The following is a 26,820-nucleotide window of genomic DNA, read 5'->3' as shown; positions in this document are numbered from 1 at the left end:
TGAGGGGTAGAAATTGGGTGTGACCCGGGCCCCTGGTCTCCGCTGTGAGGTCCCGCACCCCGGCCGAGGGCGGCGTCCTCACCCGCCCCTCCCCGCAGATGTACGCCATGAAGTCCTCCCTGGAGAGCATGGACGCCATGGAGCTGGACTTCCGGATGCGGCTGGCGGAGGTGCAGCGCCAGTACAAGGAGAAGCAGCGCGAGCTGGTGAAGCTGCAGAGGCGCCGCGATTCCGAGTGAGTGTGCCCCGCCGGCCCGCGGCCTGGGCTCTGTAGGCGCCGCGCTCAGGAGGGCGGCCGAGGCAGGCCGCCAGGTGTGCGTGGCCCCGAGTGACGTGTGCGTACCGTGCGTCCCTTCTCCGCGCCCCGCCACCCCCCGGGTGCACAGCCAAGCGTGTGATTCTCTTTAAGGGACAGGCGCGAGGAACCCCATAGAAGCTTGGCACGCAGAGGCCCTGGCAGGCCGCGGAAACGGACCCACGCCCTGAGCGCCCTGTCGCCCCCCCGCAAGAGAGGGAAGAGCCGCATCCGTAGCGGAAAGTAAGGCTGGCCCCTCGGTGGGTCGGGGACTGGCACAGAGCTCGGAGGGGAGGATCCCGGGCCTGCGCGGGGCCTGTGTGGGCGCCGGGGACCTCGCGTCCCTCAGGCTCTGACCCACCTGGATCGGCGGCTCGTGGGCAGCATGGCACGCTGCCCCGGGCGGGCCAGGAGGGCGAGCGTGGAATGGACAGGCAGACCCACCCCAGCCAGCGTGTCGAGTGTCACCCAAGCGTTGGGCCCGTCTTCCTGCCGCACCTGCTTCCTCCATGGCTAGGGGCTGATTCCTGAGCCGCTCTTTGCGGCGGGCCGCGCTCTGCTCTTGCTTGGTTCCCTCTGTGCCGGACAGCGTCACTCCCGTTCTCCTGGCTCGCTGTGCCGAGCCTACTCCCTGGGACCGGGGCCGCCATCTCCGCGCACTCGGGGACAGGCCCCTTTGGGAGCAGCTGGAGCGAGAGCGCCCCCTCCAGGCCGCGTGTGGGCGGGAATGGTGCTGCGTCCTCCCAGGGCGTCTGGGGGTAGCACGAGCTGAGCGGGAAGGGGCCGGAGGGCACCTCTGCCTGGGACAGCAGGGCAGGTGGATGCCAGGGCTTGGTTGAGGAAGCAGAGGGGGCCACCGGGTACCTTCAAAGGCGTAGGAGAGGCAGTGGGGCGGCCACAGCTCTTCTCAGGAGAAGACAGCCCCAGGGGCCCCCTCGTCTTGCATTTAACCTTCTTGGCTGTTCCTGACTGATGGGAGGATGGAGAGAGGGAGAAATACCCTGTCAGCAGCCACACAGGGAGAGCAGCTCCTGGGGAAGAGAGCAGAGGCTGGGGCTGCTAGCACGCAGAGCTGCTGGTTACCAGTGTGGACCCCGGAAGCGGAGGCACCTCCTGCCCAAGTCCCAGGTCTGCCCCTTATTGTGACCTTGGGCCAAGGTGTTATCCTTTATAGATGAGTTCCTTCATCTATAAAAAGCAGTATCTAGAACATGGCATTGTTTTGTGGTTAAAGTATAAAGCACAGACATGGAGCAAGACACGTAGTACCAAGTAAAAATTATTATTATTACCTGTGAGGGTTTAGCTTAAGCAGGCAAAAGAGGCCTTCGAACCAGGACCATGGCCCGACTGCTTATGCTCCTAGGGGTACAGGAGACCAGCCAGCGGCTCTTCCTTCCTGGAAGCTCTTGATCTGAATCCCCCTCCCATCCTGGTGGATTTCCGTGGCATTCCTGATCCTTGTTCTTTGGTACAGGGGAATCTGACGGTGTAAAGATACGTGTGTGAGTGTGTATGTGAAGGAGCACGAGAGAGAAAGAGGCCAGCAGAGGATACACTGCTTTCAAGAAGTTCTTTTTTCCCCACTAAACTCTCATTCTGCCTCCTTCACAAGTATCCCAGAATCCCGGCGCCATAGTGCTAGATGCTCCGTCTCCCCAGACTCGTCACTCTGTCACCACGGTCTGTGCGTCGACATCCAGAGCCCACCCTTCAGGGCCACGAGGGCGGGCCCCCAGCCCGTGAGTGCCGCCTGGCCAGGGCGCTGACCGCTGGTGCATCTGGGTTTCAGGCTGAGCGGCAAGCCCCTGCTGACCTCGGACGACTGTGAGCTGGGAGCAGGGTTGAGGAAGAGACACAAGGGGCCTGAGGAGGACCACGATGCCCTTGGCGGGACCGGGAAAGCCAGGGGGAGGAGCCAGCCTTGGGACGAGCATGAAGCCTCTTCAGACTTCATGAGTCAGGTCAGTGGCCCCGCCCCGTCTTCCAGGTGTGCTGCTGGCTTGGGGCGGGAGGTCTGGAGGGGGCGCCGGAGTTCACGCTCCCTTGGCAGGCCTGCTGGCCCTGCTGCTGCACGGAAACTGTGGAGGTGGTTGCCTTAGTGCCAGGGCGACTCTCCTCCAATGTTCCTCACTGTGCAGAAGGGGAAAGTGAGGCTCAGGGGAGGTCAGAGACCACCAGAGTAACCCAGCCTCAGGTGGAGCTCTGTGTGTGCCACTTCCTGTGTGTGTGCTCCGTGACCCGGTGCTGAAGCCGAGAAGAGAGACTGCAAGTTCTTAACCAAGTAATGCAATTACTCTGTTGTTTCACAGTATGAGTTTAATGAGCAGCTTCACCACTCTAGTTCGAGGAAACAAGGGCTTGATGCCATTGTAATTTCCTCTGTGAACTGTACTGAGGTAAGGGGGTGAGAGCCAACACCTTGATTTTTCTTCTTTCTGCAGAGTATTGAAATCATCCACTTCAGGCCCTTATTGCTAAATGCTTACGTACCTTGTCATCCCTCCCAGTAAAGGCCCTGTGGGAGAGGGCTGTTTTGGTTGACTTGGCCGTCAGAGGGAAGGACTCACATAGGGGAGACTGGGTCCAGGCGGAGGGGAGAGAGCCAGTTTGTATGTCAGGATCCTCTGTACTCTCGAATTGTGAAGGACACTTTCGTGGCTTAATTGACACTATCCCAACTTTTCTCTCCTTATGAATTGTTACCTGATTAAAGAAAATAGCGATAAAGTGTTCAAATGAGGGCCATTGAAACGGCAGGTTTCAACAACAAAGGACTACAGCCGACCGCGCAGGCAGGAATTTATCTGTGAAATCTCTAATCGTTCTTTCTGCTTCAGGCGTCCAGGGCACACTCGAGGCATTTTCTCCGCAGCTTTGGCCCATTTAGCTGGATGGGCTGATTGGGGCTGTGCTGTGCAGCCGTCTTCATCACCTGCTTTAGGCGATTGAGATAAGCAGATCAGCTGTGCTGTGATCTGGGTTTTCCATCTTGGGTTCATCCCTCCTCCCTTAATCCAGCCGCCTGCTCCCACGCTGCCGCGGCAGCGGTGCTCGCTTCGAGCGCTTCCCCTAGGAGGCACCAGGTAGCGCCGTGGAGGGCCAGTGGCAGTGCCAGTGTCACTGATAACTGTAACCACAGTGACAGCTACTTAGTAAGTGCCTCACGTGCCTTTTCTCAGTTCGTCTTCAGAACGACCCGCTGAAGCCTGTGCGTAATTACCCCCATTTTACAGAGTAGAGGAACTGAGGCTCAGAGGAGTTAAGCGACTTGCCAGAAGCCACAGAGGCAGGGAGAAGGAGCTGGGGTTCGTCAGAGCTCGTGCGTGGAGACCCCGTGTTTGGTCAGCCGTCTTAACCTGTGACTTCCCAACTTCCCTTTCCAGCTAAAGATTAAGAAAAAGAAGATGGCCAGCGACCAAGAGCAGTTGGCAAGCAAGCTGGACAAAGCCCTCTCCCTCACAAAGCAGGACAAGTTGAAGTCGCCCTTCAAGTTCTCGGACACTTCTGGGGGGAAATCAAAGACGAGTGGGGTCTGCGGCAGGTACTTGACGCCCTACGACAGCCTGCTGGGCAAGGACAGGAGGGCGCTGGCCAAAGGCCTCAGCCTCTCTCTGAAAGCCTCCCGAGAAGGTAAACACAAAAGGGCCGCCAAAGCCAGGAAGATGGAGGTGGGGTTCAAGGCCAGAGGCCAGCCCAAGTCGGCCCACTCCCCGTTCGCCTCGGAAGTGAGCAGCTACTCCTACAGTAAGTAGAGGGCCGCGCCGCCTCAGGGCCGCTCTTTCTCTCCTTCCTCCTCTTTCCTCCTCCTCCTCCTCTTTCAGCCTCGAAAGCTCGAAAGGTCTCTCTTCCGCCTCTCTCGGCTCGAAAGCGCGAAGGTCTCTTTTCCGCCTCTGTGCGGGCCCCGCCCAGGCCGGAAGCAGAAGTGCCTGTGATTGGCGGGCGCCGCGCTGGGTGCCCACCTATGATTGGTGGGTGCTCGTGATTGGCGGGCGGGTGGGAGCGGAAAGCCCCGCCAGCCCTTTCGGTGCCCGAAAGCTGCCGTGCGCCACAGAGTTGGCTGCTTCTCGGCCTGGAGCGGCTGGTCGTGAGAACCGTAGAGATGACCTGGGTTCCGCGGCCCGCAGGCGGCCGTGTGTCCACGGGCCCGGTGTTAGTGAGAACAGCGTTTGTGGAGCGCACGCCAGGGCTGTCTGGGCCGTATTTCCCTTTGTCTTTGCGACAGTCCTCCAAGTGGTTAACCCGTGTTGTTCCCGAGGATAGATCCTGAGGTCGGGCCGGGGTCAGGCCCAGCCTGTCCGCCTCAACTGCGCAAGGCGTGCTGCCATCATGGGCGCGGCCCGTGCGCTGCCCGCACAGCAGCCGCCGGCTGCAGGCGGCTTTCGGGCCCCTGAAACGTAACAGCTGGTGGGACTGAGGGACTGAGCTCTAACCGGAGCCCGTGGCATTGGAGCTGCTTCTCTGGGAACTCCGGGAGCATGGTTTTCCGGAGCCGGGCAGCCTTGCCCCCCACGCGAAGCCCGACGCCCCGCCGGCTCTCTGTGGCCTCTGGTGGCCCAAAGCCCGCCGTCTAGCATGTAACAGGTGCTCAGTAAGTACTTGTGGGCGGAACGCGCAGTGCCCAGGATGGGTGGGCGTCGGTACGGGGCCCGCTGCAGCAAGGCCAGGAAGGGGCTGCGTGCCCGCTGGCCCGTCCGCAGGGTTGGTTCTGAGGCGAGCCCAGGCCGTGAGGGGGGCGGCAGGCTTTTTCATCGTTGACCGCGTGGACCTGTGTGACTGGGCCTTCGGCTGGCTCTGCCGAGCTCACGGGGTTGGGGGTGTCGAACGTGAAGTGTAAAAAATGGACCCCTTTAAGGTTACAGTGAAGAACGTCTTTATGGATTTGGAGTTCAGATGCAGAGGGCTGTCGGCAGCCCTAGGTGAGCTCACGTGGGAGAAGAGCTGCACCTGGCACCTGGCATGAGGTTAAGCTGCTGCTGGGGGGTTTTTTGGTTTGTTTTTAAGGTTCGTGGGTTTGATGGCCCCGGGTCTCCAGGGTTGATGCTCAGGTAGGCGTTGGGGCAAGCAGCTCCTCTCGTGCCTTAGCCACTGGGGACGTGTGCGAACGCCGAAGCCTCCCGGCCCTCGCGTTTGGGTGGGTGTGAGCCGAGCAGCATGGCCCAGGCCCCTGGCCACTGTGGACCAGTTTCAGGGACTTGCAGCCCTGAAGGAGGAGAGAAGGGCTTTCCTCTGCTCGTTTTGGAATATTGGATAGCGAGTGGGGGAGGATTGCCGCTCCTTTGATCTTCCAGGGGACAGTGGTCGGTGGATGTGGCCTGGCGAGTTGCTGGAAGAACCCGCCACTCCTCCCCGCTCGCAGGTGGATGTGTCAGGGTACAGGCTAGAGGCCAGAGAGAAGCTGAGGTCTCTGAGCCGCTGAGCGTACTGCAGCAGACGTGCGCGCGCGTGCAAGGCCGCGTTCTGAGTGCCGGTCTACGTGTTAGGCCTTTGTCTAAAACTGCACAGTCCCCGTGAGAGCAATGGGTTATCATTGCCACAGGGAGGTCGGAAGGCCTGTCTCCAGTTAGCTGGCGGCTATGATATGCAGCTGGCTGTGGAGAGGGCGTGTCTCTGTTTTTTACGTTGGGTTTTTTCGCTGAGAGCGCACACGTGCGGTCGTGAAGAGGTCGGGGTGTTTCCAGCAGAGAAGTGCTGCGCCTGCAGGAGGTGGGAAGAGAGCACGTTGCTCTCTTGCTTTTCCACGTTGGGTTGGAGGGGTTGGGTGGCATGCTTGGTGGGTTCTGGGGAGAAGCCAAGCTGGTCGTCCTCACGCTCGGACGTCTCCAGGCCTGGGTTGTGGCCTCAGGAAGGACGGGATGGAGTACACGGGGGACGGAGTACACGGGCGGGAGAGCTGTGGCCAGGGCACGGGCGGAGGCTCGTCTGTGTCCTCCCTCCTTTTAGAGTGGAAAGCATAGACGGAGGAGGAGGCAGCCAGAGGACCCCTGTCCCTGAACACGCACGCACCCACCCACACACACCACACCCACATGCACACACGACACACACACACCACAGACTCACACACACACCACACTCACGCACACACCACACATACTACACGTACGCACACACACACTACAGACACACCCACCACACCCACGCACACCACACAGCACACACACCCACGCACACCACACCCACACCCTCCACACACACCCTCCACACACAAAAATACACAGCACACACACGCACACCACACACACACCCTCCACACACACCACACATAAAAATACACAGCACACACACACCACACACACACACCGCACACCACACCCACACGCACACACCGCACACATACAGACCACTCACGCACACACCACACACACCACACACACGCACACACCACAGACACACACCACACACACCACACACCACACACATACCACAGACACACACCACACCCACAAACAGCACACACACACCCATGCGTATCACACACATGCACCCACAAACACACCACACACACCACACCCGTGCACACACTACACACACCACACCCACTACACACACACACACCACAGACACCACACCCACAAACACCGCACACACCACACACAAAAACACACAGCACACACACACACCCACGCACACCACACCCACACGCACGCGCGCGCGCGCACACACACACACACAGTTTTTCTTGGGCTTGGAGAGAGCCGGCGTGCCAGAGCTGCGGCTGCGGCAGTAACGTTGCCCGTGCTTGGGGTGGGTTTTACCGGATCGAGGGACCCCAGTCTCTGACTGCAGAGCCTTTCCATCAGACGAAATCTTGCTTAACAGCTTCACGTGTAAAACGGATCAAAGTGGTATATGTCTGGGGTGGGATTGGTAGGGGCCAGAGCTGTGCCTGTTTGACAGCCCACCTCCCCAGAGCTGGGTGATGTCTCTCAGGGAAGCGTCACCCGTATAGTAAGGTTGGAGACTTGTGGGAAGCCGGCAGCAGTGTACTGGTAACCCGGCTCTCTGATAGGGAAAGGGTGGGGGGACAGCAGCCCGGATATCACTGCAACATCATGTGCCTGTTTCTTTGGCGTAACTGTTCAAGCCGCCGTCCTGATATTGCTGAGCAGGGGGCCGGGAACGGGGGTGCGCGATCGCCATCGTGAGCCTGCGTCCGCTGGCCCTGCACACCGCCGGGAGCTGGTGTTTTGGGAAAGAATGGCTCTAACTGAGCCCTTCCCCTCCTAGGCCTTGTCCCTCCCCACAAGGGGCCTCTGGGCCGGCTGCAGTCCCGTGGGGTAGACAGGACTTGGTGGTGCTCTCTGTGCCCTGGGCAGAGACCTTCCTGAGAGTGGCCGGGTGGTGGGGGATGCTGGCCGCAGCCGGCCTAGAAGGAGCCTGGGTCCGAACCCACGGAAGACGCCTGCAGCTCATAGGCCTCGCGGGTGAGAGGCGAGGCCCAGGTCGGGAGGAGAGCTCCAGGTGGCGGAACTCAGCTGGTTCCACGGCCGGCCCGTAGGCATCTGGACCTCTCTGTCTGGCGAGTAGGAGATTGTTCTCAAAAGCGCTGAGAATAATGGAAGAAAGACACCAGCCCCCTCCCTCCCCCCGGCGCCCTGTGACTTATTTCTATTAAAAACTACTTTGACTGCAGATACGGACTCAGAGGAAGAGGAGGAATTCCTGAAGGACGAGTGGGCTGCCCAAGGCCCCTCCAGCTCCAGACTGACATCTTCTTCCATCCTTTGCGGCATGGTGGCGAAGAGCAGCAAGCCGGCCGGCGGCCCCAAGCTGACCGAGAGGGGCCTGGCGGCCGCCCGGACTCTGAAGCCCAAGCCGGCCGCCGGCAGGAAGCAGCCGTTTTGTTTGCTGCTTCAAGAGGTCGAGGCCCGTTCCTCCTTCAGCGATTCCTCGGAGGACTCGTTTGACCAAGGTTACTAGCTCCAAACACACAATACCTCCCGTGTTTCCTAGCGAGAGAGTGAGTGCGAGAGCGAGCGCGAGCGAGGCGGGGAGGGCGGCCGCGGCGCCGCCGGGATGGCCGGCCAGGGCGGCCGTCTGGTTCTTGGCAGCGTAGCCTGCTGTATCAGCCCGAGTCTTTGTTTTTGTTTTTATTTGTACCTGTATCATCGTGATAAGACCATTGGCTGGCTCTTTCTGAGCTTTCATATGGACTGTTTTTAGTCTTCCTCTCTTGTCCCCTCCCCTCGCCTCCCCTGCCCCCTGGACCGAAGGCCTGGGTGGGTCCTCCCGGAGGGGCCCGTGGAGGCCTCCCTCCCCGGGGACATTTTGTAAATGGAATTCTGTCGTGTGGGCGTGTGACTTGATGTTTGTACCGCGATTTTGGTAATATCGAGCTTTATTAAACATATCGAGTTCATTTTTAACTAAACCCGTGTGCCTTGTCTCTCTTGCTGTGTCCTGACTAGACCATTAGGTTGCCGCTTCCCTCATTTTGTTCCTCCTGCCCCCCTCACCCCCTTCCCCACCCCTGCCCCAGAAGGGGTAGATATATATATAATGCAGTCTGCGCTCTCTCTATTATTCAAATATCCCTGGTAGCTGTTGGCATGCCTTTCATTTTTCAGGTTTAAAGTCAACTGCTTTCACCTCCAGCTTCATCCTTTTTTTTTTTTAAGCTGCTTGTTTGTCTTTTGTTTTCTTAAAGCTCTATTCTTACGCAACAGTGGTTGAAAAATATTTGCAAACACTCATTTTCTAACGCATGTTTCTGTTTCGAAGGGCAATGTAGGCAGTGCAGGGTCAAGACCGCTTGCCGTCCCTGAGTTTTGTTGTGAAATTCAAAAGGCTTCATTGCCGTGTTGGGGGGCAAAGCTCACTGCGAGTCCCAGGCTCAGTCCCGGGCTCGTCTGCTCTCAAACTCACTTACAAAGAGGGGGTTGGCCTCAGGGGCCTCTGTGAGCGCCCTGGCTCTGATTTCCCTAACGTCAGAATTCAACTTCTGGGGTTAGAAATGTCTCAGCCTTCCAGGACCTCCAGTCACAAATGTCCTGGGGCGGGCGGGGGGGCGAGGCAGCCAGCCGATCCTTAAGTGCTTCTCGCCCTGCTTTTGGATTTGCTTCAGGGTGGACCCCCCTTTAGGGATCCCAGAGCCTGGGTAGCAGCACCTGGGGGTCAGAGCCTAGACCCTGACGCTCTGGCTGGGATTCATTTTGGGTGACCTGGAGACGACGTGGGCGGGGGCTGGGTGCTCCCGGGGCTCGCGTTCTCCGGTGCTGCTGCCGTGCCTGAGCACGTACAACCCGGGCCACTAGCTCTCCAGCCAGCCTCGTCTTCCGAGGCCTCCCCCAACCTGGGCCTCTGTGGACCAGTCTGGCTAGTTCGCCATTCCCCTCTCCCCGTCTTCTGGGCTGGCCCCCTATGCCTCCTCCCCCCTATCAAAGCCAGAGTTCCAGCTTCCAAGTTTTGGAGCTCTCGTGCTCCAGCCCAGACCCCATAGAGAAGCAGGCAGCCCCGCAGATCTTGTAGTGAGGGGCCCTTTGCCCAGAATGGGCAGAGGGATCCAGGGTCCAGCAAACCAGGGCCAGACACAGCAGTGGACGGAGCCCAGATAAGGGGGAGTGCAGGGGGCGAGGGGAGGGGGTCCCCGCTGCACCCAGACCGCTGGTCAGGTCTTGAAAGGGATATTTGGGTAATAGGGCCTTACTGACATCTGGTACTAAAACACCTAATTGGCTTGGCTTTTCTAGTGTGTCTGCTTTCTCCCCCAGCAGCTTGACCATACCTTCACCCTTGACCCCTACCCATGATGCTTTGAATGTCTGTTTTGGTCTCTTGCATTTGCTCTCACGCTGCACTCTGGACGCAAAGCGAAGGCTGGGAGTAGGGCAGACGGCGCAGCGGGTCACTGAGCTTGGGTCCGAGCCTGGCTCGTTGCTCCGTAGGTAGGCGAAACCCTTTTCTTTGTGTCCCCTCTGCTCCCCCCCCCTCGGGGTTTGCCCCCACCGGCTATGGCAGCAGCGGATCGCTTTGGCATTTACGGATCGGGTTTTGGAAAACCAAACCGAGTGACAACAGCCAACCCCACGTACCGAGCCAAGAGTTTTTTCTATGAAAAAAAGTTTTTCTGCATTTCCGCGGGTTTCTTTGTTGGGACTTTTTCTCCCCCTGCCCTTGGCAAACTCTGTCGCCTCAGGTGTGGACACCTCCAGAAAGGCTTTCCTGGTCCTGAGACCCCCTCCGCTGCCCCTACCCCTCGGACCCTGGCCTGAGCAGACCAGCCGCCGTCGGAGGCGGCCCTGGTGGGCTGTCAGGCTCTCGGGAGCAGGGGGCGGGGAGGGCCTCAGGAGACCCCGATTACCCTCATCAGCATTTCGTGGAAAGCACACCTTTTTTCGGCCGTCTGCTTTCCAACCGTTCTTCCATCTCAGGGTGCTGGGTTGGGTTGGGGGCCGCTGCTGGCTTTCTGGGGTCCGATGTGGACATTCCAGACCTCCAGAAACCCAGAGCCAGCCCAACCCCGCCGGCAGAGAATGCTGGGCAGGAGAGAGTTCTGGAGGCTCCACACCTGAGCAGCCCCGGGAAGGCCACCTCTAGAAGGGAAAGCTGGCCCCGTGTCCAACCCCGTGCCCCGCCCCAGCCAGCCCCCCGCCCACCCCCTGCTCAGCTCGGCCAGCCCCCGGGGGGCCTGCCTGAGGTGGGGGACCCGGGCGCTGCCTGCAGTCTGCCTACACTTAGCCTGCTTTGCCGCTGTGGCCCACTGGGCGGAGACAGAGCCATGTGACGTCCGCAATGTGAATGGATCGCAAGTGTGCACTGCCTGCCTGCCACCTGCCCGCCCCGCTGGCCTCCATCCCGCTGCATCCATCGCTCTGGGAGCCGGGTCTCCGTCTTCTCACTCCTCTTAACAGACCTTCTCTCTCTCTGCCTCCTTCCTCTCTCGACTCCCTTCGGGCATTCCTTGGGCTCTTGTCTGCTTCCCTCACTGAGGGCTCCCTCGGATGAATGGGCAGACCGAACCCTGTCCTCACGGGCACTGCTGGGGCCGCCGCTCTCGGCCGCTAGCTGCACTCCAGCAGCCAGGCGTCTTGGGGCGTAGGCAGGAGAATGTGGAGTTGGCCACCGTCCAGGGCCTGTCCACCTCTGGGCCCAGACTCCCTGCCCCCAGACGACACGGAGAGACGACGGCTCATTTTCCTCCAGCCTCTTGTTGGAGAGTTGTTTCCAGCCCGGCCTGGCCCAGCCCTGGGCCAGCGGCCCCAGAGCCACCTTCACACTCCCAGCGCCCTGGGCAGACAGGCCCCCCCTGGCAGGTGTCCCTCGGCGGCTCCTTGACAGAGGTACTGGGCGCCCCCCCCCACCCGCCGCCCTTGTGGGGTTAGCTGGGCTGTGTCCCTGGAAAGGCAGGAAGCAAGCCTGTACCTCCAGAAGGTCTCTCTTTTTGGTGAGGGCTTAGTTCACATGCAGGGAGTGTCATCCTCCCTGCTGTGGCCGCCGGGCCCACAGCTTGCCCCTCCTTTGTCCCGATGGCCCAAGCTGGGCTCAGGGCTGCAGGTCCTCGGGCCGTAGGGCCAGTTTCTGGGGAGAAGCTTGTCTCTCTTCAACCGGGGAGACAGGCTGGGGCTTCCTTAGTGTCTTTCCACTAGACTGTGGGTGATGAGCCAGCCCGCCCCGGGTTCAAATCCTGCTCTGCTGCCTGAGCCCCTGACCGTGCCGAGCCTCGGCCTGCTGGAGCCGAGTGGACCCGCCCCCTGCCCCCTTCCTGCTCCCGGGGGTCGTGTAGCCCGCTTGTGGCTCCCTGGGTTGCGATGAGATGAGATTTTCACAGATAAGAAACTAGCGGCTCAGAGAGGGCCGGGGATTTGCCCCAGGCTTCCCAGTGCGGGCGTGTTGCTGGGAGTCAACTTTGGACCCCAGAGCCTGCTCAGGGTTTCCACCATGGGAGCCCCCCACCCCCCAAGAAGAGACCAAACTCCACCTTCTCCTGCTGCCAGCCGCCAGGCCTCCCACTGGTGAAGCTGCCCCCAGGCGCCTGTGTCCGAGCCTCAGCCTGAGCCCCCAGGGCCCGCCCTCCCCTCTCTGCCCCGCCCTCCCCTCTCTGCCCCGCCTTCCCCTCTTTCCTCCTCTCCCCTCCTGCCCCCTTTCCCAGCCTTCACGTTGTGCGTCGGGGCGTGTGTGTGCGCGTGCGTGCGCGTGAGACCGTGGAGAGCGCTGTCTCCAGTCCTTGTCCGTGTGTCCGTCCCCCTCCCTGCAGCACAGGTGCATGTTGGTGCTCCCCTTGCAGAAACACTCTCGACTCCCAAAGCGGCTGCCCACCTCTGGGCTGTCCAGGATGCCCAGGTCTTGGGCTCGCTTTGATGGGGGGCACTGGGCCACTGGGGGGACTTGTGGGCTGGCGAGGAGTGAGGAGCTGGGCTGGAGCCAGGGCCCCTCGCTGGCGCTCCAGCTGAGATGGGGCAGTGGGGGGAGGCGCAGGCTCGGGCCAGGGCTCTGACTCGCTCCCTGTTTTCTGCACGCCAGATGAGAGCTCCGAGGACGAGGACGAAGACGAGGAGGACGGGCTGGACGAGGAGGAGGTCGAGGCCGCCGGAGGCTGTAGGCTGGGGGCCCGGGAGCGGGCGCTGTCGCCAGGCCTGGAGGAGAGCGGGCTGGGCCTGCTGGCCCGCTTTGCAGCCAGCGCCCTCCCCAGCCCCACCGTGGGCCCGTCCCTGTCAGTGGTGCAGCTGGAGGCCAAGCAGAAGGCCCGCAAGAAGGAGGAGCGGCAGAGCCTGATGGGTAAGTACCAGCAGGTGGGCTGCAGGGAGTCGGGTGTCGCTGCCCCATGCTACAGATGAGGCATCCGAGGCTCAGATAAGCTGGGAGCCCTGCCTCCTGGGCCAGCCGTGTCCTTAGCAGAGGGCACTGGGTGTGGCGGCTGTGGCCTGCCACTCCCTGTGAGGAGTCTCCAAAACCGTGCAGTGACCTTCACTGTTGATGCTGCCAACGAACAGCACCTGATCCCTCCACCTCAGGTGCCCGACATCAGGCAGCTCAAGGAAGCAGAGGCCTCGGATCTGCGGCCCGTGGGGCTGTGGGAGCCCACGGGAGGCCCCGATCCAGCCTGGGGGGTCAGGGAGGCCGCTCCAGGTTGGCGACGCTCTGGTTGAGGCACGACAGAGAAGTGGGAGGTGGCTAAGCGTACGTAGAAGAAATCAAGGTGCAGGTGGAAGGAACAGGCCATGCAGCCTTTTGGAAGAAGGGGAAGCTCTTTACACTTGGGGCAGTAGAGGGGTTTCATTCAGTGAGATGCACTGGCCCAGACAGGGCAGGACTCATGGGGCCTGGGGTCACAGCCTGGAGGAGGTCATCAGTGTGCGTGTGTGTGTGTGGGGGGGGCAGGTGTTGGGTCGCTGTGAGCCAGGCCTACCTTCCCACTGCCTGGATGGGCAGACAGAGGCAGCCGGCACTACCACTCGGGCAGGAGGCTCAGCCTGGTCCCGGCCCCACTTGCTCTTTCTGCATCTCCAACCATATCCTTGTCTTCTTGGGATAGACAGACGTCTTGGGACCCTCTCCTGGGGCCCCTCCCTTTCTCACGGGGCCAACTCTCCCAACATGGACCCAGCCCACCTTCACCTGGGGATGGTGTTTGCGACTGAGGTGGTCCTACATGTGTTCAGGCTGTGAGCTCGCCTGGCCTCAGTAGGGGCAGCTCCTTGGCCGGGCTGCTCCGGCCTCCTTGCCCTTTTCTGAGCCTTAGCAGTATACGTGAGGCCCTCCTGGCAGGGGCCGGGGCCAGGAAAATGGGCCCTGGGTGCTACCCTACTGCCCCCCAGGCCTCCCCCAGCTGCCCTGGCTTCACACACTCCACAGGCTTCAGGACCAAAGCCCATTCCCAGTGGCCTGCACCACCTCCCGAGACCCCATCTCTGGGGTGATGTCACTGTCTCCCCGGAGTCCACACCAGGCTCCAGGCCCTGCCCTGCCTCCCTCCTCTCCCTTCTCTCTCTCTCAGCCCCATGTTCTGCAGTTGTCCCCTGGGGGCTTCGGGCCTGGCTCCATCCAGGCCTACCCCTCTTGGGTGTTCTTTGCACAGAAGGAGCTGCAGGGCTCTTCCTCAGAGCTCACACTTGACCAGGCCACTTCTCTGTGTAGGGCCTCTGACTGGCTGCATTGCCCTCTGGACAGATAGCACCTATGTGACCCTCCACCCTCAGACTGGCTGCTCAGACAGCATCATCCTGTCCACAGCCTCCACCCCACCCCTGTTTGCACCAGGCATCCCAGAGCCCTCAGGCCTCTGCACTTGCCCCAAACATCCGTTTCATCTAAATTGTCAAACGTATTGGCAGAGAGTTCACAATTTCCCCTTTTAATGCTTTCAGTGTCCTAAGGTTCTGTGGTGATGTTGCCTTTTTCATTGCTGTTACAGATAATCTGTTTCTCTTCTTTATTTCTTGATCAGTGTGGCTAGAAGTTATTGATTTCAGCTCTTTGTTATTTCCTTCCTTCCTTCCTTCCTTTTTCTTTGGGTATAATTTACAACCACTTCCCATTTCTTCTATTTATTTATTTTTAAAATTTAAAATTTATTTTTGGCTGTGTTGGGTCTTCATTGCTGCACTCGGGCTTTCTCTGTTCGCGGTGAGCGGGGGTAACTCTTTGTTGCGGTGCATGGGCTTCTCATTGCGGTGGCTTCTTGTTGCGGAGCTCGGGCTCTAGGCGTGCGTGCTTCAGTAGTTGCATCATGCAGGCTCAGTACTTGCGGCACACAGGCCCTACAGCGTGCGGGCTTCAGTAATTGCAGCATGTGTGTTCAGTAGTTGCCGCGCACAGCCTCTCGGGCGCGTGGGCTTCAGTAGTTGTGGTGCACGGGCTTAGTTGCTCCGTGGCATGTGGGATCTTCCTGGCCCAGGGATCAAACCCGTGTCCCCTGCATTGGCAGGTGGATTCTTAACCACTGTGCCACCAGGGAAGTCCCTGTTTCACTTTCTTGATAGTGTTGTTTAAAACAAAAAATTTTAATTTTGATGAAATCCAATTTATCTATTTCTTCTGATGTCACTTGTACTTCTGGTGTTATGTCAGAAAGTATTGCCTGATTCAGGGTCACAAAAATTTAGTCCTGTTTTCTCCTAAGAGTTTTATAGGTTGAGAGTTACATTTAGGTCTGTGGTCCATCCTGAGTTATTTTTGTGTGCGAGTGATGTAGGGGTTTTTTGCACGTGGAGATCCATTTGCCTCAGTATCGTGTGTTGAAAAGTCTGTTCTTTCCTCATCAAATGCTCCTGGCGCCCCTGTCAAAAAGCAGTTGAACAGTTGAAAATAAATATGAAGGATTATTTCTGGATATTCAGTTCTATTCCGTTGATCTATATGTCCTTATGTCAGTACCACATTATCTTGATTACTGTGGGAGTTTTTGTAGGAAGCTTTGAAACTGGGAAGTATGAGTCCTCCATCTTTGTTGTTCTTTTTCAAGATTGGTGCTTCAGAGTCCCTTGCATTTCCATATGGATTTTAGGATCAGTTTATCCATTTCTGCAAAAAAGCCATCTGGGATTCTGATAAGAATTGTATTGAATCAGTAGATAATACTAGGGAGTATTGACTCCTCAATGATGTAAGTTTTTCAGTCCGTGAACATGGAATGTCTTTCCATTTATTTGGGTCTTTAATTTCTTGCAGCAGTTGTAGTTTTCATTGTATGAGTCTTGCATTTCTCTTGTTAAATTTATTTCTAAGTAATTATTATTTTTGATGCTATTTAAATGGAATTCTTTTCATTTTTGGAGTATTCGTTGCTAATGTATAGAAATATAATTGATTTTTGTAAATTAATCTTGTGTCTTGCAACTTTGCTAACCTCATTTATTCTAAAAGCTTTTTAGTAGATTCCTTAGGATTTTCTGTATACAACAGGGGTCCCCAACCCTCAGGCCGTGGACCGGTACTGGTCTGCAACCTGTTAGGAACTGGGCCGCACAGCGGGAGGTGAGCGGCGGGCGAGTGAGTGAGTAAGCTTCATCTGCCGCTCCGCATCTCTCCCCATGGCTCGCATTACCGGCTGAATCATCCCTCCTCCAATCCGTGGAAGAATTGTCTTCCATGAAACGAGTCCCTGGTGCCAAAAAGGTTGGGGACCGCTGATATACAAGATCATGTCACCTACAGATAGAGATAGTTTTGTCTTCCTTTCCAGTGTGTATTCCTTTTATTTTTCTTGCCTAATTGCTCTGGCTAGAATCTCCCATGCAATATTGAATAGAAGTGGTGAGAATAGGTATCTTTGTCTTGTTTGGTTTTTTTTCCTGCCCTCTAGATCTTAGGGAGAAAGCACTCATTCTTTTACCATTAAGTATGATGTTAGTGGTGGGTTTTTTCATAGATGTCCTTCGTCAGGTTGAGGAAGTTTCCTTCTATTTCTCATTTGTTGAGTGATTTTATCATGAAAGGGTGTTAGATTTTGTCAGTTACTTTTTCTGTGTCTGTTGTTGTGTTCATGTGGTTTTTATCCTTTATCCTATTAATATGGTGTATTACATTTTTTTTTTAAAGAATGATTTAAAGATTTTTTTTTTTAAAGAATGTCAAACCAACCTTGCATTCCTGGAATATATCCCACTTGGTCATGGTGTATAATCTTTTTTATATGTTTCTGGATTATGTTCACATTTGTTTATGTCCTTCTGATGGATTGACTATTTCATCATTTTAAAATGTCCTTCTTGGGCTTCCCTGGTGGCGCAGTGGTTGGGGGTCCGCCTGCCGACGCAGGGTCATGCCCCGGTCTGGGAAGGTCCTGCATGCCGCGGAGCGCCTGGGCCTGTGAGCCGTGGCCGCTGAGCCTGCGCCGTCCGGAGCCTGTGCTCCGTGACGGGAGGGGCCACAACAGTGAGAGGCCCGTGTACGCAAAAAAAAAAAAAAAAAAAAAAAAAAGTCCTTCTTTGTCTCTAGATTTTTATCTTAAAATCTGTATTGTCAGATAAAAGTACAGACATACCTCAGAGATAATTGTGGGTTTAGACCAACACAATAAAGCCACAATAAAGCGAGTCACACAAATGTTTTAGTTTCCCAGTACGTATCAAAGTTACGTTTACGCTGTACTATAGTCTTAAGGGTGCAGTAGCATTATGTTTTAAAAAAAAGGTACATGCCTTAATTAAAAAATACTTTATTGCTAAAAATTGGTAACCATCATCTGAGCCTTCGTTGAGTCTTAGTAGTGACACCAAAGGTAACTGATGACAGATATAACAAATATAATAATATAATATAATAGTAATAATGAAAAAGTTAGAAATATTGTGAGAATTACCAAAATGTGACACGGAGATATGGAGTAAACACTGTTGGAAAAATGGCGCTGATAGACTTGCCCAATGCAGAGCTGCCACAAATCTTGAATTTGTAAAAAGATGCATATCCGCAGAGTGCAATAAAGTGAGGTATGTCTGTATAGCCACCACAGCTCTTCCTTGGTCTCTGTTCACATCGTATGTCTTTTTTTATCCCTTGACTTTGCATCTGTGTCTTTACTCTTGTCTTCATTATTTTTTGTCTATTTTTTTTGGTCTGTTTTTTTGTTCCTTTCTTCCTCTTTTACTGTCTGTTGTTTTGGGGAGGAGGCATTTGCACAGGACGCTGGTTGGGAGTCAAGAACGCAGGTTCTACTCCCTGCTCCGTCCTGTCCCGCAGCGAGGCCACGGCAGATCCTTCCCTCTCTCCGGGCCTCATGCTTGTCGCCACCACAGGACCCTGACAGAGCCCGCTTCCTCTGTGCCAGGCACCATTCGTGCTGCCCAATGGGTCTCATAAATATTTATCTTCTGACGCGATCTTACCCTTGAGGCTCCACCCTCCCCTCTTTCAAGCGAGTGTCCACTCCTGGTCACTGCTCTGCGCACTGTCCTGTACTGGCTCCCTCTGCAGGTACCTGCAGTATTCTGTGTGCATCTAGGTTTTCTGCAGGGGGCTGTCATCAGGTGGGGTCTCATTCTGTCATACCCAAAAGCAGGACTGGCAAAGCCAGTGGTGTTTTGTGGCCTGCACCCTAATTAGCCACGAAAGCCCCCAGCTGCCTCCCCCGGCAGCTCTGTTAACGAAAGGTTAATTAACAGGATCATTAAGCTTTGCAAGTGTGCCCTCCTCCCAGCCCCACCCTTGATACTGCGGCTGCACCTGTTGGGGTGATGGGGCTGGGCGTCCCTCAGGAGCCTTTGTGGCCAGGCTGCTGGCTGCTCAAGGCTCCGCAGGCCTGGGGTGCAGGCCTGGGGTCCAGCCCTGGCTTACCAGCTCATTGGTCTGGGACCCAGGGCAAGTCCTTTGCTGGGGTGTCAGCCCAGGGCTGTCACGGACATCTCATCTCCGGGGTCTGCCTGGAGGAGGCAGGCCCTCCTCATTCTCCGCATGGGGAGAAGCACCATTAACTCCCCGTTTAGATTCTTTCCCTGGCCACCAGCTCTGGGCCAGGCTCTGAGCTGTCCAGTGTTGTGGGCTCCAGGAGAACTCGGGGATCTATTGCTGGGGGCAGAGCAGGATGAGATAGACAAACACAGACGGGACCTCTGCAGTGTGCTGTGTGCCTGTGGTGATGGAGGGATGGCCAGAGGACTCCCCAGGACGCAGAGTGGGTCTTCTCAGAAAGGAGGCTGCAGCTGTCCAGGTAGAGGTCAGGGGAGAGATGGTGCTCTGGGCAGAGGGCCAGCAGGAGCGAAGACCTGGGGGTTTAAAAGGACAGAGGACAGCGGATCCTGGTGAGAGGTTGTGCCTTCAAGGAGCCCAGGAGCTGGGCCCTAGGCTCAGGGCTGCTCTGCAGCAGAGGGATGTGGGCCCTCCGGCTGTGGGAAGGGGCGGCTTCGGGGGTGAGGGGAGGGGCTGGGCCCCAGGGCTGTGTGGGTTCTGGGGAAGCCTGTCCTCTAGAAAGGGGAGTGTGTGCCAAGGACCTCCCAGCTCTGAGAAGTGGCACCAGGAAGCAGAGCGGAGGGCCCTCTGGGCTCGGGGATTTTGTGCAGGCTTTCCCACCTTCCTGCCTTAGAGCTGCTGCCCCTATACGTGTGGGTCCTCCCCGGCTCACCTGCCCTGGCTTCCGGGACTCCTGTGGAGGCACAGGAGGGGCGGGGAAGCTCACACGTGCCCAGGCAGGAATCTTCACATGCCCAGACGATGCTCTTGGGGTGAGGGGTCCGGAGCAGAGTCTGGGCAGCCGGCGGGGTTTGGGACGGGAGGGGCCAGCAGGGTCTGCCGCTCACAAGCATGCGGCTGGAAGCCCTCCTCCTCTGGGCCTCAGGTTCCTTCCCCGAGACGGGTTGAAGCCTCCCACGGTGACGCCATCCCCTGTAGGAGGGCTGGGCTGTGGCCTTTCTCCTGGTGGCCAGAGCGGCTGGGTGGGTGGGTGGGAAGTGGGGGCCCGGCAGCCCCTGTCCACAGCCCCTCCCTCACCCACGTGCAGGCACGGAGTTCGAGTACACCGACTCGGAGAGCGAGGTCAAGGTGCGGAAGCGGTCGCCTGCTGGGCTGCTGCGGCCCAAGAAGGGGCTGGGGGAGCCAGGTCCTGCCCTGGCTGCGCCCGGCACCCGGGGCCCCGGCAGCCCCGACAAGGCCAAGCTGGCGGCCGAGAAGGGGCGCAAGGCCCGCAAGCCGCGGGGCCCCAAGGAGCCTGGCCTGGAGGCGGGGCCCGAGGCCAGCGACGACGACCTGTGGACGCGGCGGCGCAGCGAGCGCATCTTCTTGCATGACGCGGCGGCCGTGCCCGCGCCCAGCAGTGTTGCGCCTGCTGCCACCAAGCCCGGCCGCTGCGGCAAGGCTGGCCCGCCCAGCCCACGCAAGGACGCCGGCCGCGCGAAGGACAGGAAGGACCCCAGGAAGGTAGGGTGCGGTGTGGGGCGGGGGCCCTTGGACCTCCTGTCTCGGAGTAGAGTTCTCAGACCTGGGCGAGGCACAGAGACCCCAAAGGGCGGTGGTGACCCTGAAACGCAGTCACCCACCTACCGACGACCTCTGTGATGGGCATTCCTCTGGGTGCCCCTTGATGAACGTCTTTGATAAGGACACCTGCAGCCGGGCTAGCAAGTGTTGTCGTGTGAACTGATGAGCTCAGATGATATTTCAAGGTCTCTGCCGTAACTGTCATGCGCTACATGACAGTGATTGCTGTTGGTGACAAAGTCTTAGCTCTCACACCCAAAGGAAAACCTCATTTCTTGAGAGGTTAGGGAAAATAGAGATGGGATTTCTTTTTCCCCATCCAAGGTTCAGAGGTCCCTGAATTCTCTCCACACACACTGCAGGTTGAGAACATCTGCTTTTCAAGAACTCAGTGATGATTAGACCTGTTACCCTTCTTTTTTTTTTAGACCTGTTACCCTTCTTGCACTGGCTGCTAGGAAGCTCACGGCCAGTAGTTCGCTCTTTAGGTGGTCGCATTCAGACCTAATGGCCAGCTCGCGACAGTGGTCTCTGACTCAGGCCTCTCTACTCCATGTCCCTGATGGAAGGCAAACCCTCAAATAGCAGTGTCATTCTAGACAAAGCCACAAAAAGGGACCAGACTCCGCATCAATTTCCTGATAATGGGTGGTAGTGAGGAAGGGGCTGCATTTCAGTGTCATCCACAGGGATCTCTTGTTCTTGTTTTCTCACGGCTGAAGCCATCTCAGGTTTTTCTGATCCTTGGAGAGAAGGCGCTCCAATAATACATAATGATGATGATTGTACAGGGTTGACCCATGGTAGGGGCCAGGCGTGTTCTAACCAGTTTGTGTACTTAATGTGTTGGTAAAGGGAAACGCGTTGCCTCTGCTCACAGCACATCTGACACTAACTCCCTGGGGTTGGTGCAGACCCCACAGTGAAGGGCTCAGTCCCACAGGACTGCCCCCACCCCATCCCCACTCCAGATGCCAGTCGCAAGTCCTAGGTTGTCACCTGTGCTTTTTGACCAACCAGCTATAGATCAAGAATTTTCATGACCCCTCTCCTCCGGTCGATAATTCACCAGAATGACAGAACTCCGGAAAACACTTTACTTACTGTTACGGTTTACTGTAAAGGATGCAACTCAGGAACAGCCAGATGGAGGAGAGGCACAGAGCAAGGTGGGTGGGAAGGGGTGCAGAGCTCCCATGCCCTCTCCGGGCACACCGCCCTCCTCGGCGTGTTCACCAACCTTGAGCTCTCTGAACACCGTCGTTGAGGGGTTTTTATGGAGGCTTCATCACAGAGGCATGATCGATTAGTAACTCAACCTCCAGCCCCTCTCCCCTCCCTGGAGGATGTGGGTGGGGCTGAAAGTTTCAAGCTTTTGGTTGTAGCTGGTCTTTCTGGTGACCAGGCCCCATCCTGAAGCCATGTAGTGACTCACCAAGAGTCCCCTTATTAGAACAAAAGGCGCTCGCTCCCATGACCCAGGAAATCCAAGGGGTTTTAGGAGCTCTGTGTCAGGAACAGGGGCAGGGACCAAATATGTATTTCTTCTGACGTCACAGATGACTACTTACAAAGCCGCACGAGGTAGGTTGCTTACTCATATTAACTGCACGTTACAGGTAGTCCTGGAACCTGCCCAGTTAGCCCAGCAGCTAACGATTATCAGAGCTGAGCTTTCAACACTGGGGTCTAGCGCCAGAGCCGGGGCCTTAACCACAGGGCAAACCGGCCTCTCTGGGCCTTTCCCAGGAGGGCACCTTCTGTTGGGGAGAGAGGGACCAGGGGCTCGCGCACCTGATCTCAGCCTTCTGATGACACAGTCAGACACTGGGACGGAACCGATTCATGGTCAGCCAAAGGAGAAGTCACACACCAAGGAAATCACTCCAGGAACAACCAGTGTTCATAGTTTTGTGAGAGACACTTTTGTATCCTGCTTTTGCTGTTGTTGTTTTGTTTTTGCCGGACGTTGCGGAGCACAGGCTCCGGACGCGCAGGCTCAGCGGCCATGGCTCACGGGCCCAGCCGCTCCGCGGCATGTGGGATCTTCCCGGACCGGGGCACGAACCCGTGTGCCCTGCATCGGCAGGCGGACTCTCAACCACTGCGCCACCAGGGAAGCCCCCTATCCTGTTTTTCACACTTGGCGTTAGATCGTGTGCATTCCCATGTGGCACGACCGTTTATTTTACTCTGTTTTAAATCACTGCCTCCAAATGGCTGAATAACATCCCACCATCCTGCTGTCCTGTGGTTTTCAACATCTCCCGCCATCAACCATGCTAGCCATTGGTGATTTGGTTGATGATGGTCTTTTGCCATTGTAATTACCACAGCAATGAACATCTCTGTTCTGTGTACAGAACTTGTCAGTTTTGGAGTTTTTTTATTAAAAAAAAAAAAAAAATCTTCCCAGAAATGGGCTTTCTGGTCAGTGGGAAAGAAAAGGTTATCAGTTTTATCTGATTGTAACAGTAATTTGCATGATAAGGAAAAGGAAGAAAATTAAATTCCATACGGAGATAACTTTTTTTTTTTTGGTCTGTCAGTGTCTCTTGCCCTACTATGTACAGCTGCAAAGATGTGCCCCGTAAGACAAGCTGTCTATTTAATAACAGAAGTCAGGGCAAGAGGAGACATAACCACATGACAAACAGTCCTTCAACCCCCAAGATGCAGTCTGATTTCAGAAATGTGCACAGGATCAAAACATGCACCAGAAACAAGAAAACATAATGTGTGTGTGTATATATAAAAAATACATATTTTCCCCCCAAATAGAGATTAAAATGAATACCTCTCATTGCTCTAACATTTCCCACTTTTTTTCCTTTTAATGCTCTTGGGTTTGGATTTCACCCGTCTGATGTGGAAGCTGTGACTTCTGCTGTTGTCTTGGTAACATTCGCCCGGTCTTCCTTTTTTCGGTGTCTTAATTTTCCATCTCCCCTGGCCCCATGACTTGGTCGTTGGTCGTTAGGCATGTCGCTTTTAAAAAGGCATGAAGTGACCCCTGCCCCCACCGCCCGTCACCTTTGTAGCCTGAACCTGCTTCTTATACAGAGTATCATCACTTCCATTTCCTGTGCTGTCACCTCTTCCTCAGAACAGGACCCTCAGCCGCCGTGATAAAAGCTTGTAACTGTATCTACGGACGCACCAGGTTGCTGGATATCTAGGTTGTTTCCACTCTTTTGCTCTGATAAGTGGAGCCGTGCACAGTCCCCGTACGCTGGCCCAGTTTCCGCTCCCCCAGCGCGGGGGGCGTCCCTGAGCCACCCTGGGGGCTTTGAGTTGGTGGGGATGTGGCACCCCACACTTCTGGGGCAAGAGGAAAGTAACGCAGGCCTCCGGAAGCAGTCGGGCAGTGGGTGTACGGTTCTAAGTGCTCCTTCCAGGAATATACGTGTAGAACTAATTGGTAGTGTCGTTTTTCTTGGCACCATCCAGCAGAGGAATAAACAGAGGTGGGTGGTCGGATGAATCTCGGGTCCCCCCATCAAGGCACCTTGGGCAGCTGTTAGAATAAAACGTGACGCCACCACCTCTGTGTCTGCCAGACGTACTAGGGGGAAAACGTTGCAAAGCAGAATTTTTGGTAAATTCCCATCTGTGTTTAAAAAAGAAAGTACTGTGTATACACAGATGTGTCTGCATAGCCCACATGTTTACACGGTTATGTGTGCTTGCGGAAAGCTCTGGAAGGACACACCATGCTGTTATTAGTCCCTCTAGTTACCTCTGTGGTTGGTGGGATCGTTGGAGAGGAACTCACGTATATACACTTCGGTGGTGTCTTTTTTTTTTTTTTTTTTTTTACAACAAGTAATATACAGTAGTAATAAAACGAGATTGAAACCAGAAATACTTGCCAGGAGAGGGAGGGTGTTTTGTCCTCTCTGGACAGTGAGCGGCGGGGCCTGGGCCCTCTCTGCCCGCTGACGGCCACCCTGTCGCTTCATCCCCAGAAGAAGAAGGGGAAGGAGGCCGCATCGGGAGCCTCGCTGCCCCCTCCCCGTGTTCCTGCCCTGCCCCCCGAGGCCCGGGCCCCTCACACCAGCTCTCCGGCCGCTGCCAAGAGGAACAAGGCCAAAGCCAAAGGGAAGGAGGTGAAGAAGGAGGTGAGGTTTCCCATGGGGCCCCAGGCTTGGGTGAATTGCGTTGCTTGGTTGACAGACGGAGGCGTCCCTGGGTGTGCCCCACCCCCATGCCCCCAGATCCCTCGTGTGGCTGGAGGCGCTGCCTCAGCCCATTTCATCCTCCCTCTGGCCTGGGGGGTGAGCCCAGCTGGGACCCCAGTCCCCCATGTGGCAGACTCCACCGAGGCCTGGCTGTGACCCCGGGATTCCAGGGAGGGTCGGGTCCTAGCCGGGCAGGACTGGGATGCCGTGTCCTAAGCCGCTGGTCTTTCTTGCTCTGTCCCCAGAACCGGGGGAAGGGGGGAGCCGTGAGCAAGCTGATGGAGAGCATGGCTGCCGAGGAGGACTTTGAGCCCAACCAGGACTCGAGCTTCTCTGAGGATGAGCACCTGCCCCGAGGCGGGGCTGTGGAGAGGCCACTAACTCCCGGTGAGTGCCCACGATGCTGCGTTGGCTTGGGCCTGGAGGTGCAGGAGGTTCTCCTGGGGCAGTTACTAGGGCCTGAGCTAGCATCGGGAGGGGGAGGGAATGGGCAGCTGGGAGGGAGATGGGGGGGTTTGAGTGCGTTAGGAGGGAGAGTACATGGGCTGTGTGAGCAGATGAGGGGAAGAGAAGGGGTGTGGATGGGTATTGGCAGGTGGTGGGGAGAAGCTGTCATCGAGACGGGTCTCAGAGGGGAGCAACTGGGCTTTGCTGGCTGGAGGCTGGGATGCTCGGAGGACATCCCAGGGAGGTGACATCCAGTAGGCACTTGGACCCGGGGGTCTGGAGCTTGAGGTTGAGGACATGAATTAGGTGAGGGTGGGGATGGATTGAGAGGGGGAGCAGGGCCAGCCCTGAGGAGCTTTGTCACCTGCTTGGGAGTGTATCTGTCAGCTATTGCTGTGTAACAACCAAGTGCTCAGACTCAATGGAGGGTGGCAATAAGTTGTCAGCAGGACAGCAGGGTGACCTTAGCTGGGCTTGCTCCCATGATAACGGGATGGCTAGGGGTCCACTGATTCAGGGACAGCTCTGCCCCACCTGGACCGCTGGGCTGGTCAGGGTGTGTTCTTCTCATGGCCGTGCTGCCAGAGGCTCGAGAGGGAGAGTGGGAACCAGTGAGGCCTCCCGAGACCTCGCTCGGTTCAGATTCAAGCACTTCTACCCGCGTCCATTGGCCAAAACAGGTTACGTGGTCACGCCCAAGGTCAAGAGGTGGGAAGTCCACTCCACCCGTGGTGAAGCCGTGGCAGGGGTGTGGGTGCAGGCGGGGACCAAGAAGTGGGCCTGTCGTTCCGTCCACCCCAGCGAGCCATCTGGGTTTCTCTGTGTGGGGTAATGGCAGGGAGGGCCCAGGTTCAAGGTCCTATAGAGAAGAAGAGCAGGCCCAGGAGGCTGAACCAGCGTGGTCGGGCCTGGAGGGGGAGAACTGAGGAGAGTCTGGGGTGGGCGTCCCAGGAGGGGACGTGGCCCGGGGCGGTGATGGGGCGTGGCAGCCTCGGGCGGAGGCCTGGTCCGGGTGGGCAGCGCTGACAGCCCAGCTGTGAGGGATTGTGTCCACCAGAACAGATAGCATCCAAGGTGGAGGAGGAGCTGGTGGAGGGGTCCCAGGGCTGTGGCTGAGGGGCGTGACGGGCTCTGATGACGCATCGCCTCATGCTGGGGCTCAGAGAGGGGTGGTCTTCAGATGAGGGTGGGGCAGCACCTGCGGGGTATCACCCCGGTTCCTCCCTGCCTGGGATCTTTGCAGACGCGCTGGGAGGGGAGGGGCTGTGCACACCTGGCACGCATGCAGCGCCCCGCATGAGGCCCATCTGCTGGCACATAGCTGCGCGCACAGATGCACGTGTGCCTGCAGGCACCCTGGGCCTTCTGCTCTGAGAGGGGTGACGGGGCGACAGGTGGGCCTGGGGGGCAGGGCACAGGGGACGGGACGGAGGGTCTCAAGGCTGACCCCCCGCCCCCAACCCCGCTCCAACCCCGCCTCACCCGAGCCCACTCCCGCAGCCCCTCGCTCCTGCATCATCGACAAGGATGAGCTGAAGGATGGCCTGCGTGTGCTGATCCCCATGGATGACAAGCTGCTGTACGCGGGGCACGTGCAGACGGTGCACTCGCCGGACATGTGAGTGCGGGCGGGCGCCAGGCGGGGCAGCTCCGCTCAGAGCCTAAGAGCCTCGCCCAGTCCTGCACCCAGAGCCTTGCTGGGCCTCTGTGGGCGCGTCGCTTCGCCTCTTTGAGCTGTGGCTTCCCTGCATAGGACTGGGGGGCATGGGCGGGCCCCCAGGTGGGGCTCAGCGGGAAGGAGCAGGAGAGGGCGCGCTGGGCTCTCCTGGATCTGTGAACCCTGGTTGTGCAGACGAGGAAACGGGGGCGCAGAGGGGCTAGACCGGCCCCGAGTTTATGCCGCAGGTCAGCAGACCCTCAGGCTCCAACGGCACGTCCCCGTGGTGCGGGAGGTAGAGCTGGCGCGGGGGGTGCTGGGAGTCTGGGGCGTGGCGGTTCCCCTGGGGACCTCACGCCTCGCCGCCCTGGCCTCGCAGATACCGTGTG

General features: G+C 57.4%; 2 protein-coding genes across 11 annotated transcripts in view; both read left to right on the top strand.

Moving 5' to 3' along the window:
- Positions 1 to 26,820, top strand: part of TNRC18 (trinucleotide repeat containing 18) — an 84,474-nt gene that overhangs the window by 45,284 nt on the left and 12,370 nt on the right. For 9 of the 10 annotated variants that reach the window (XM_067705409.1, XM_067705411.1, XM_067705418.1 and 6 more), the window contains 11 exons: positions 99 to 235; positions 410 to 538; positions 2,088 to 2,259; positions 3,682 to 4,042; positions 7,932 to 8,210; positions 12,758 to 13,012; positions 19,671 to 20,086; positions 24,115 to 24,267; positions 24,573 to 24,714; positions 26,275 to 26,392; positions 26,811 to 26,820. The exon at positions 26,811 to 26,820 is cut by the window's right edge and continues 66 nt beyond it. In XM_067705409.1, the coding sequence (XP_067561510.1) occupies positions 99 to 235; positions 410 to 538; positions 2,088 to 2,259; positions 3,682 to 4,042; positions 7,932 to 8,210; positions 12,758 to 13,012; positions 19,671 to 20,086; positions 24,115 to 24,267; positions 24,573 to 24,714; positions 26,275 to 26,392; positions 26,811 to 26,820 (2,172 nt within the window). The remainder of the gene's footprint in view (positions 1 to 98; positions 236 to 409; positions 539 to 2,087; positions 2,260 to 3,681; positions 4,043 to 7,931; positions 8,211 to 12,757; positions 13,013 to 19,670; positions 20,087 to 24,114; positions 24,268 to 24,572; positions 24,715 to 26,274; positions 26,393 to 26,810) is intronic. The other variant, XM_067705414.1, reaches the window with a different exon arrangement.
- Positions 4,054 to 7,925, top strand: LOC137206614 (uncharacterized). The gene is made up of 2 exons (XM_067705425.1): positions 4,054 to 6,370; positions 6,412 to 7,925. Exons 1-2 carry the CDS (start codon positions 5,877 to 5,879, stop codon positions 7,076 to 7,078), a joined length of 1,161 nt encoding a protein of 386 aa, XP_067561526.1. The 5' UTR covers positions 4,054 to 5,876; the 3' UTR covers positions 7,079 to 7,925.

The sequence above is a fragment of the Pseudorca crassidens genome, chromosome 15 (assembly GCF_039906515.1).
Source record: "Pseudorca crassidens isolate mPseCra1 chromosome 15, mPseCra1.hap1, whole genome shotgun sequence".
Lineage (NCBI taxonomy): Eukaryota > Metazoa > Chordata > Mammalia > Artiodactyla > Delphinidae > Pseudorca > Pseudorca crassidens.
This window is presented reverse-complemented; position numbering and strand designations above follow the sequence as displayed.

Bases quoted from the DNA above. Each gene is read 5' to 3' on its own strand.
- LOC137206614 (XM_067705425.1), top strand. From the start codon at position 5,877: ATGCAGCTGGCTGTGGAGAGGGCGTGTCTCTGTTTTTTACGTTGGGTT. The intron at 6,371-6,411 runs CTCACGCACACA...ACGCACACACAC, and splicing joins AGACTCACACACACACCACA to ACTACAGACACACCCACCAC.